General features: G+C 36.5%; 1 protein-coding gene across 12 annotated transcripts in view; it reads left to right on the top strand.

Moving 5' to 3' along the window:
- The window catches only part of LOC112050866 (obscurin), a 129068-nt gene that overhangs the window by 76778 nt on the left and 39250 nt on the right, over positions 1-13040 (top strand). For all 12 annotated transcript variants that reach the window (XM_024089243.2, XM_024089247.2, XM_024089242.2 and 9 more), the window contains 3 exons: positions 10312-10404; positions 11534-11833; positions 12526-12676. In XM_024089243.2, the coding sequence (XP_023945011.2) occupies positions 10312-10404; positions 11534-11833; positions 12526-12676 (544 nt within the window). The remainder of the gene's footprint in view (positions 1-10311; positions 10405-11533; positions 11834-12525; positions 12677-13040) is intronic.

Raw genomic sequence — 13040 nt, 5'->3', positions numbered from 1 at the left:
GCGCTCCCGGCGCCCGCGCAGTGCTACGAGTAGGTGCCTACGTCGCTACCAGCCTGCGTACATACACTACGTATACGTAACGAGTTTTATACGTATGCACGTATACAACTGGGATACCTACTTAATAGAACATGTTTAATACGATGATTTTACGTAATCGTTAATTTATTTTAATATTACGGAAATGTGCATGCCGTGTCTACCTTCATTTGATTGTGCAGAGCCTTGTGTTTGTGTTTTTTTTAGTGTTAGTAAATGCTGCACACAGTCACTGGTGAACCAAATAAATAAATAAATAAATACAATTTTTACCTTTCATACTGAAGATACCTTAAGATACCATTTTCAAAATTTTTAATTTTATGTTATTCTTTCTTATATACAATGTTTGACACCTGTTTTTGTAGACTTTTAAAAGGAACATGGAGTTATGCCAATTGAGCAAAAACTCTACAACGCATTTAGTTTTTAGACCTAATTACCTATTACCATAATATTTGAAATTGACGGTAAATATTTCTGTAATTTTGGACTGAGAGCGTGCAATGGTCAGACATACCACATTTTATGGAAGCTGAAAGTTTGTCAACCAAATGATAAATACGGTAGTAAATTATGGAGTTTTTGACTACAACCTCACTGGTAAGTGATGATGCAATCTATGAATCTAAGATGAAAGCGGGCAAACTTGTTGGGAGTAGGATGAAAATCCACTGCCTTCCATCAGCCAGACCTGGACCAATTAAGAAAATCTTAATCGGCCTAGCTGGAGATCGAACCCAGGACCTCCGTCTTGTAAATCCACCGCTCGTATCACTCGTCTATCTTCCAAATAACTAGAAACATGATTCCTGCTGATATCCTGTTGAAAATATTATAAAATTACAACTTATAATTGGACAATTGAGGCTTAGGACCCTGACAAACAAGGTCCAAATTCTACAATAGGCTATATCTAGTTGACACTTTTTTTTAAAGGTTCTTAAATTGTTCATTGAATTTTTTGTTTCATATATTTTTTAAACATAAATACATGAATTTTAATTACATACATTTTGAATACATGAAAATTTTAATTTTTAAATATTTTTTTGACAGTAGGAGCCAAAACGCTATTGGCTATGATGGTCTATATTTTATCTGTTTCATGACGTCACGTAAGCCCGTAAACGGTGTTAACGTTAGCGTAAACGGCCAGTGTTTGACAAAATGATTAGTTAATAATTAGTTTGACGTTTATTCCTTTAGTATAACATCGTAATGTCACAAAATGGACAGCGTTATTCGAAAAATTTAAAAATATATAGTTTTTAAATTGAATTTTTTATGAAATCGATATTAATTAACCAGCGTTATTCGAAAAATTGAAAAAATATACAATTTTTAAATATTATTTCTATAAAATCCTTAACATTTATTAATTAATATCGATATATTTAGGTCCCTTATTCCATGTATTATACGAAATTAATATTATTTATCGTAAAATTGAAATAGAGTCAACTATTGGATACCGTAATTACCTACCTATGGAGGACGGGTTGAAAAACTTTTATCCTTTACAAAGTGAGGTCATCTGGCTATCGCAGGCCCTTGTTCTATTTTTGTTTCTACAATATTTCATTTTGATGTATTTCGGTGATTAGCTGTTAACGTCGCCTAATTATTCAATGACGCCACGCAGTTTCACTCGCATATAATATAGCCTATAGCACCCAGGGGTAGTGTGTGTGTGAATGAATTTTTCAATTCGGTTCAGTAGTTTTGGAGCCTATTCAACGCAAACAAACGAACAATCGAATCTTTTCTCTTTATAATATTAGTGTAGACTAGCGGACGCCCGCAACTTCGTCCGCGTGGAAATCATTTTTCACATATCCCGCGGGAGCCATTGATTTTCCCGGGATGAAGTAGCTTAGGTTTTAAGCCAGAGTAAAATCTATTTCGATTCCAAATATCAGGCAAATCGCTTCAGTAGCCGCAGCGCAAAGGAGAAACAAACACACTTACACACAAACTTTCGCCTTTACAATATTCATCATCATCATCATATCAGCGGATAGAAGTCCATTGCAGGACATAGGCCTTTAAAGAGACTTCTGAACTTCACGATACTGAGCGGCCTGCATCCAGCGAATCCCTGCGACTCGCTTGATGTCTTCAGTCTACCTGGTGGGGGGTCGACCAACACTACGCTATGTAGTGCGGGGTCGCCATTCCAACACCTTGGGACCCCAACGTCCATAGGCTCCTCGAACTATGTGTCCCGCCCATTGCCACTTTGGTTCTTCTGCGGATCTCCTCATTTCTGATTCTATCACGCTCACGATTATAATATTAGTGTGATAATAATAATATACCTATTAAATTATGAAACGGAAAACTCATTTTCATTACTAATATAAACCTAACTAATACGATAATCGAGACAAACATCAACTACTTAAATAAAATCATTATTTAAAGAAAAACAAAATAAGAAACGATTTTTATGTCCCTCACGATTATCCAAGAGAACAATAATATAAATCGTTAAACAGCTTTAAATATAAATTTATTTATTTATTTATTTATTTATTTATTTATTATATATCCTTAGTATGCTTACAGCTAAGCCAAAACGCATACAAAGTACAGACTTACAATATACCAATATAACAGATAAACAAATCACAATACACTATACAATACAAACACATAAATTGCATATTTCTATAAAATTAAAATTAAAATTCACAGCTGTTTACAATATCAATAAATACATGAAGTTTTATATCAAAAATATCTAGATCTTGGCGCTGAGCAATCAACGAATTAAGCATCGACAGTACCCGATTAGTTGGGGCATTTCGAGCATATTGCGTACGGAACGACTTGGTAGCGAAAAAAGGTCGCTTACGACACGACCGAAGCAACTTGCCTGGTTCTCGAACCGACAAGGCACATCGCGACAGTGCGTCCGAGTTATCCACTTTATTGTGTATTAGCAGGAAGTAATGGATGAGAATAGCTCTCTTTCGCCTTAACTCCAGAGTGTCTAGCCCCACCATACCAGACACAAACAAGGAAGGGTACAAATATGGGTAATAACCGTAATTTTTTTTATACAAACCACGCGCGAATTTTTTTTGGACTTTCTCAACGGTAAGTGTATGAGTAGCACATAACGGACTCCAGACAGGTGAGTTGTACTCCATCTTACTGCGGACATATGCATTGTACAATGTATAAAGTATTAACGGATTAGTGAAACGCTTACTCTGCCGCAATACAAATCCTAAAAGCTTATGCGCCTCTTTGCATATTGTGTTAATATGATCGTTAAAAGTTAGCTTGGCGTCGACCGTCAGACCTAAATCTCTGATTTGCGATACCCTCTCCAGAGTATCACCAGATATCTTATAGTCAAAGACAACACTGTTATTTTTATACGTCAACGTTATGACTTTACATTTTGATACATTAAATTCCAGACAATTCATATGTGACCATCGAACTAAATGTAAACAATGTTCTTTAAATGCCGTCGCCATTTAAAGTAAGTTTACAGTAATTTGTAATTATGATCTTTATTAAAGAGACAAAAAATCTTTGGCCTCCTTCAAAAAGTATTGAATTAAACTTACCTATCATCAAAAAATAAAAAATCAAATCTTACCTTTTATTTTATTCTTTACAAGTCAGCCCTTGACTACAATCCCACCTGATGGTAAGTAATGATGCAATCTAAGATGGAAGCGGGCTTGTTAGGAGGAGGATGAGAATCCACACCCCTTTCGGTATCTACACGACATCGTACTGGAACGCTAAATCGCTTGGCTTAAAATGTTTAGTTTGTCTTCCCACTCGTTTCATATTCATAATCTACATTTAAAACGGTCGTTAAATATCCTCAAATATTTTAAACATCTCAAGAATATTCTTGAACGTCACTCTCAATGAATATTTCTCTGGATGTTTGAACGTCACAAAAATAATACGGAATCCTACGCAAGCGTCGTGTCCGGCCACCTTAGTCAATCCTAATAATAATTTCTTCCGATTGATGATCTGATGTACCTTTCATATTGTCATAGCTGTATAAATCAACATTTTCAACTTTTTTAATGGCCAACTTCGACCTCCATCTATAATCATCATCATCATCCATCATATCAGCCAATGGACATCCACTGCAGGACATAGGCCTTTTGTAGGGACTTCCAAACATCACGATACTGAGCCACCTGCATCCAGCGAATCCCTGCGACTCGCTTGATGTCGTCAGTCCACCTGGTGGGGGATCGGCCAACACTGCGCTTACTAGTGCGCGGTCGCCATTCCAGAACTTTGGGATCCCGACGTCCATCGACTCTTCGAACTATATTGTCATTGCCACTTCAGCTTCGCAACTCGTTGAGCTATGCCGGTTACTTTGGTTCTTCTGCGGATCTCCTCATTTCTGATTCGACCACGCAGAGATACTCCTAACAAAGCTCGTTCCATCGCCCGCTGTGTGACTCTGAGCCTTCTTATGAGGCCCATAGTTAGCGACCAAGTCGCGAAACCATAAGTCATCACTGGGAACACGCTGTTCGAAGACTTTTGTCTTCAGGCACTGAGGAATTTCGGACGAAAAGATGTCGCGAAGTTTCCCGAATGCAGTCCAGCAGAGTTGGATTCGACGGTTCACCTCTTTCTTGAAATTGGACCTACCGAACTGGATCATATATCCTAGGTATATGTATTCGTCTACAATTTCGAGTGCAGCGTTCTCAACTATAACTGGGTGGAGCGATACATGAGCATTACACATACTACATCTATAGGAGAGATATATTAACCCACAACGCTGCTTACCGGTTAACATATCAAACCATACGAATATTTCTGGGATTTTTTTTATTATCTACAAGTTTACTCTAGACTAAAATCTCAACGATGATAAGTGAAGATGCAACCTAAGATGGAAGTGGGCTAACTTGTTAGGAATAGGATGAAAATCCACACTCCTTTCGGTTTCTACACTATTTTTTTGCCGGTAGAGTGGTAACTCAACGGTAAGGCGGTCGGACTCATCACCGAAGGGTGGTGGTTCGATCCCCACCCCGTTGGGCTATTGTCGTACTCACTCCTAATACAGTATTTCCCGACTAGTAGGAGGAGAATGGGAATATTGGTCATATTTAAAAATATATGGCAAATATTTAAAAAAGAATGCTGTTCATGTCGTCTTACTGCTCTGTGGAAAGTAAAGTACCTACTCTCTAAGAGTAAGAAAAAAATATTGTAGGTTCCCTAAATTTTGTTATGGAATGATTTCAGTTTGGTTCTGTTCAAGTTTTACCTCGGTTCCCTTCCTCGTCGTTTATGATTCGATACCCTCCTACTAGTTGTAGAACGACGAATGTCATGTCCTTAATAATTTCTTTAGTGAGTTTTTATTTGATGTGACATTTTATAATAGACTCGGGCATCGTTTTAACAATAGTAAATTATATTTTCGCTTTTGCACGCTCAAATCTGTCATAAAAATTTATTTGCACAACGTGTCTGATCAATGCTGATTATGCTACAACTCTGATTTAGAATAACATGGTTTGTCTGGAATTCTTTATAAACTTCTTTGCTTCTTTAGTAGTCCCTGACGGTGTTGATCCTGGCAACATCAGGGTTGCGACTCCGCTATTTTAGATTCGTCAATGAAATTATCGCCTATAACAATTCTTATTCGAAATTTGAAATTTGTTTGCATGAGAAGCTAAAATTGAAATGTCACTAACAACGAAGTTGCCATGGAAACGAGTGAGTCTTACGGCTGTGACTTTACAAAATACGGCAGCAGTATCTACTGAAAATTAGCAAGTAGCACAAAATAGCTGAAATTACAAGTTGATATTGATAAGTTTTGCTTATAAAGATCGTCTTGTTTTTTTCTCACTTTCTTGTTAGTTCTTAAAAGAAAAAAAAACATTTATTTATATTGAGTGTCACAAACAGCATTTGCATACTGTAATGTTACAGCGATGTGACATCGCTCATTTCAATGGCAACTTTATTGTTAATTACATTTTATTTATGGCGTCCCATATCAAGTTCAAGATCTATCAAAACTTATTAGGCGAATATTACATCGACGAGTATAAAACATCGGAATCCCAGTACTCGTACATCCTATCCATAATAATGTAACACCAAAGATGGGTGTTTCTACAGCTCAGCATATGGCATGCATTGCAAAAAGTTTATAATTTCTGTGGTGCTAATTTTCAGCTTTGAGACGGTGGTGGTTTGATGTTGTTGATGCAATTGTATGTAGATTGTAGGTATCTGAAGAATGTTGACGATTCTTATCACTCAATCCCAGCCTCATCAAGAAACGGTGAAAGAACGAAAGCTAATTCAGGAATCACAACAGCTGCGACCTGAGCAAGGATACCAACTCCAAGGTTTGTTTGGCGACCTTGCCGAGTGACCGTGGGAATGATAACAACTGGCTCACGTCACCGGAGAAATGGGGTTCAGTGTTATCCTCCAAAAAACATCGTTCTATGTTTAGCGGCAGTCCGTGCGGCCCAAGTAGTCACCAGTCGCTTGGAAGCCGCGGGCGCGAACACCTCGCTAGCTCCAGCGTTGCCGACCTTCGACCACTCGCCCGAGTGAAGTGTGTGTCTGTGATTGTGTTCCCTGTGCCGACCGCCAACTGTCTCGCCTCTCAGGTACGAGTCACCAGCTCTCCCGACTCCTCTGTATCGTATATTTAGACGGGCCGTTGCGAAATCGTCATTTTTCCCAACATTCACGCTACGGGTGTAGTGTTTCAAGCAACACGTCTGGTTTATTTTGAGGCGTGAAGCGTGGGAGGATCGCTATAGCTGTCTAAATCTCTAGCCGCTTTTTCGATGGTGTATCGACTGTTAAAGGTCTATGTGATGACCTTGACCCATTTCTTCATGTTTAATTATAGGTGTTGAAAGAGCTAATATTAGATAAAATGTCCTAATATTCCAAAGATGTCTATATTATATTATTAACAAGTATCTATTATTTGTGTTGCTTGTAATATTTCATGAAATTCAAGAAATTGTATTTTTTGTACTAAGTTTCAATTTCTTTAAGAATAAGTCCTATGTGAAAAAATTGATATTCATTTTTAAACTGTTAAAAACGTTAAAAAAGAATAAAAAAAAAACCAATTTATTTTAAGTCATGAATAAAGAACGGTATCTGAACAAGAAAAGTAACGTAACAATTAACAATAACCAAAAATATTTCTGTAAAGAAGTAAAACAAACAAAAAACAGCTTTACTTACAAGTATTTTGATCAAATTCAGATCACGGCTTACGATCAATAAAAATAATGAATTGCGGGTAATGTGCGGGCGAATAAATATGAACATCTGTTACTTACATTTGTTTGTTATTTTTGGAAATGTTGACTATAACATACCGTTCAATTTGAATTTGTTATAATGAATCATTGTTTTGCTATTCACGAAATAAATACATATAATTTTTTTTTTTCATAATTACCTCTTTCAAAGTTAATTATGAACTTTGCTTTCATTTAGTTTTGGATGTTAATTTTTCAAATTCACTCAAATTAAAAAAAAACGCAAATTCGCTTATTACAGTAAAACATGTTTAAAATCCTAGTAACAGTTAAGTATGTTTGATTCTGATAACTCTACCAATCAAAGAAACGCCAATTTAATCGAGGTATTAGACAAAACAACACCGCAATACTTTCATCAAAATTATACTTTTCTTAACCAATTACATACTATGAGTGAGATTTCCGATGAAATGTGTTTTTCTCGGAATATTTGGCGGCAGTGAACGTCCAAAACTAATATAACGTAATATGTCAAGGTGCTCTATGAATAGACGCTCTTACTCCACGAGCTTATGTTGTGTTGTCCATGCCCTATGCGTGAGATTTATATTGGTTTTACAGCTTCTCCAGATTTTAACGTTTACAAACTTTTGTTGTAGGTGCAAATTTGGATTTTCATTTATATCAACATTATTAGCTTATTTCAATGGTCATTACAGAGTCTCCTTCCTTCTTGTGGTGATTTATAGCTTAGAGCCACCACACTGCTTCAATTGGCGGCTTTTTGTTGATTATGTTTAACTAATAAGTACATAAAGAACACTATCAAATGATAATGGTGATGACCCACACTTTATTTAGATTGACATTTTCTACGAGGCCACCATTAACTAATAGTTGGGAATTCATAATTCGAATATCAGATGGCTATTACGAATTTCCAGCCCTAGAAGTAAAAAAAGCCCGACCTCTGGATTTTAAGATCCAAACCCACATAGGCTAGCTAATGGTCCAACGAGGCAGCTTAGTTTCTACAAATTATATAATCTATTGCACCAAATGTAACAACAGTCTACTAATTTTTGATAATCGAAGTTTATCAAAAATTAGTAGACTAGTAGCACATCAAATAAAGCTACTCACGTAAAATAAAGTAATGAAATGAAAAAATGTATTCTAGATACCGGACTGTAAACTGTATGGGAAATTCATATTCTTTTGAGAACTTTTATACTTAAGGGTAAAATATACAAAACCGTTGTAAGAATATACAAAACTGTCGTTGTGTGTCGTATATGGTTCAAAAAGTTGGGCGGTAAAAAGGACAGATAGTTGAAGATTGCATGTGAATGTAATGCGTATGTTTAGATGGATGTGGGGTGTGACAAGAATGGATATAATACGAAGTATATAAGAGGAAGTCTGAAAGTAGCGCCAGTGATAGAAAATTTGATGAGAAAAGGTTAGCTTGGTATGGACATATTGTGTTGAGGAAGGTAAGAAGTCATAATACTAGTAAAAAATCGTATTTGCAAGTGGAAGGACACAAGAGGAAAGGAAGGTCAAAGAAGTGATTGTTGAAGAGTGTGTGTTAAGGAAGTGGATGATGAGCTGACGAGTAATGGACACGAATAGAGAAGATTGACGTATGTTGCCGACCCCACTTAAGTGGGATACGGGAAAGGAGATGACGATGATGATTCTTTAAGAACTTTCTCAATAAATCATGTAAATGTACGCTCCTTCTCTGGCTGGGTTAATAGATTTTATTTCATGCGTATCGTGTAGCGTGACAATTATTAACATAGATATTGACAAACGAATACAGGAAGACACGTAATTGTGTCATACTTGTCAATGTAATCACCTGGACATTGGCCAACTTGTGTTGAACACACATACCTGCTTTAATTACTACCGTTATTAATTGTCGGGGAATGCCGGGCGGTTAAATAAACTCATCTTAAGCAATATTCAATTACATTTTAGTTATCTTTCTTTCTTTTCTTTTCTTAATGTCTGTTAATTGTTTTAACTTGTTTTGGTATATAAAAATATATATTTTCTTGTTACTGAATGAATGAAATGAATTAAATTTATAGAATGAATTTTATATTATAAAGTTCAGTTCCCGAACATTTATTGTTTAAAAATCTTTCTGATATAATAATAATAATAATATTTTTTTTATTCAAAGGTATTTACCCAATATAAAATATACAATATTAGATTATTATATATGTATGTATTTTTTGTTCGTAGCGAGCATAGCATGACGCACTTGTATTCTAACATTAGATTTTATAAAGTTTTACAATAATAATTAAACTACGTACCTAAATATCTATAACTACATATTATAAAAATTAAAAAGAAAATATACTAAATTTAAATTATATCTAAAGGCTCAGGCGTCGTAGAATTCGTCCGAATCGACGATCATAGGTAAAGTGCCCAGAAGGCTGGCAGTATTGCCACGTTGTATGGCAATACTAATTCTTTGGCCTAAATACAGGCCAGCCTTCTGGTCACGGGAGGTATCGATTAATTTCTTTGTAAAGAAAGCGTGTACTCGGACCCCACGGTCCTAGTGTTTCGACCGCAAACGGCTCAAATATGTAATCTCCGACGAGATTGCTATATTTGCGCCGCTTGAGGGTCTCTGCTGATGCAGCAGCAGCGCCTGCACATCCCATCGTACCAGGAAGATGAGAAGGCGCAAGGGTGTCTACGCAAGTCGCGTCCTATAAATACCTATTATTATATATTAGATATAAATAATAGGTATTTATAATATAATATACATTGAGTATAAGTAGAATTTATCTACTCGTATGATCATTTATGTTCAATTTTACTAAAACTTGCCATTCTAAATATGAACGAGTATATTTACTGGCAAATCTAAAAAATAGACGAATATCTGAAATTATATTATGTGAATCTGTTAAAATGCGTATTTCTTACACCTTCTTTCTTTCCTAATTTTTCCCAGGTTTTGGCTGAAAAACTCGGTGACGACAAAGGCCTTACTGAACATTTGAAGCTACCCATCCAAAGGATCAACGACTATCAACTTCTTTTGAAGGTAAGTTTCTATCATCAAGTCTTTAAGTATGATTTCTATTTTAAAACCTTACGCTAGAGCACCTATAGTTTCGATAACGCTTTTGAATTTCAACGCAAGATTATGCATGCTCTCCATCAACCTGAACAAATGCCTCATCAACGAAGTTGTTTACGACCATTACTGAACAACGTTCCCGAAATAATTTAGCTTCACTGCGCATTACCCTTCGAAACTGCGAACTAACCCGTGACGCTAACAATCCGCAATTTACGAACAATAAGTGCTAAATTATTGCTTTTGATTCTTGAATTGCAATTAAAGTCCCGATTATTGACCCTTTTCATTCATCAGAGTCACAACGATCATGAACGTTGTATGATTATAAAATGCCATTTATGAACTGAGCCGTGATAGCCCAGTGGATATAATCGCTGCCTCCGAATCCGGAGGGTGTGGGCTCGAATCCGGTCCGGGGCATGCACCTCAGACTTTTCAGTTGTGTGCATTTTAAGAAATTAAGTATCACATGTCTCAAACGGTGAAGGATTTCATCGTGAGGAAACCAGCGTACCATAGAATTTTCTTTATTATCCGCGTGTGTGAAGTCTGCCAATCCGCATTGGGCCAGCGTGGTGGTAGCCTAACCCCTCTCAGACTGTGTGAGACTCAAGCTCAGCAGTAAGCCGAATCCCATATTCGGCCCACTACTCAGCTTAGTTGATAATGATGATTTATGAACACAGCTGCTTTCTAAGCATGGATACAATCAAAGTTTTAAACGGCTGTGGTCTTCTACGGGTTTTATATAACAACACTTTATAGTCTAAGATCCCGTATATAAAATGACTGATATGGATTAAAACTTTTTTATATCTTATATCAATAAATTATATATTTAATATCAATAAATATTTTAGAATTTAAACATAATCAATTAATCAATAAATATATTACCAATGGGTTGCTTACAATTTTATGCAAGTACCTATAATATGTTAATGTCCGGAACCTAGGACTGATTATTCGCAAACAACCCTATACCTACCGTGTTCTCAACATAACTTTAATTTGGAAAATGGTTCAAGTTTAATTAAACGCCTAAAATGATAAAGAAGTAATTTTATCATTTTCTGTATTTATTTTCCAGGAGTTAGTAAAATACTCAAGACGTTTGGGCGACGACTGCACCGACCTCCAAAAGGCCCTCGAACTATTCCTCGGCGTCCCCACCCGCGCCACCAACAATCTCTTCATCGATAGCATCGAAGGCTACCGCGGTAACATCTACAAGCTCGGCCGATTGCTGACCCACGACTGGTTCACTGTTGACTTCGGTGAAAAGCCTGAGAACAAATACCTGTTCCTCTTCAAAGCAAGGATCTTGATCTGCAACGTTGAGAGCATCGGCGATGGTCGCTCTGTCTTCGTTCTAAAACACATTGTCAAGGTTACTATATATTTTTCTTAAGGTACTGGTAACAGTTTATAATCCATAGTGTTATCGCCGCGTTGCAACGACTTGCGGTACGGACGGCTTCAGTGTGCTCGTGGCGTTCAAGCCGTCCACATCTCTTGTTATGTAATTCTTTATGGGTTACTTGGGATAGGCGGGGAGAGTGACTTGAGTGGAAAAGGGGAGTGTTTGTTAATAGTCAAAGGCGCCTTTAACCCTACACACAACGTTCACAAGTGCGTGACTTCACTCAAGGTCATTCTCTGTCATTCTAGGGTCTTATTTTGGTTACAGTTTGATTTGTTAATTAAGTTGTCCTGACAAATGTTGTGAATCATAACCTTTGTTCGACATTAGTTTTCTTAGAGTCTGCTAAAAATAGTTTGACTTTCGCCAATAAGACAATACCTATAATGGACATGTTACCCAAACTGTGAGTTGAGTTGACCAAGAATCAAATCATGAGATGTATATCTTAGCATTTCACCGTGCTTGTAGAGAGAAAAACTCCGAGCAGAGTCCTGGATTTGTAACCGAAGGGCGTAGGGTTATTAAACATTTGACAAGATATATAAACTCGTAGAATAAGTAGTGACTGTCAGCCAGTATCAAGCAAAACACTATACCTGTAATAGGTCTATTTTTTTAGTAATATTGATTTTATATAGATTTCTTGCTCTTTTCAGCTCCCAGACACAGAACTCAAGGATCTCCCTGAAACAACTAAATTTGAGCTACATAAGAAAGATCCTCCGCTGGTTATCTTTCTTAAAGCAACCAAAGACTCAGTTAAGACAGCTTGGCTAAGAGAAATCCGCCAGTACGCTAGTGATCTAGGTAAATTTTATGATATAGATCTTCTTTCGAAAGATGTTTATGTGTGAAACTAAAGGAGCGAAAACCATGCAGTGCATTTTTGTTCATTTTTGACGTTGGCATAAACCTTCCAAAAATAGAATGACTATACCCATACTCAACATTATCTATGTTGCTCTAACATCAACTGTTACAAAGTAATTCCTTTTTAATCACACATTTAAGTATAATTGAGTAAGTTTTACAATTAAACTAGCAAACGCCCTGCGGTTTCATCCGCGTAGTTTCTGTTCCCGTGAGAACACGGGGATAAAATATAGCCTATAAAACTCATAAAAAACGTGGTTTTTTTATAGGTAAATAATTTTCGAAATCGGTTGAGTTT

Source organism: Bicyclus anynana, chromosome 1 (assembly GCF_947172395.1).
Source record: "Bicyclus anynana chromosome 1, ilBicAnyn1.1, whole genome shotgun sequence".
NCBI classification, from domain to species: domain Eukaryota; kingdom Metazoa; phylum Arthropoda; class Insecta; order Lepidoptera; family Nymphalidae; genus Bicyclus; species Bicyclus anynana.
This window is presented reverse-complemented; position numbering and strand designations above follow the sequence as displayed.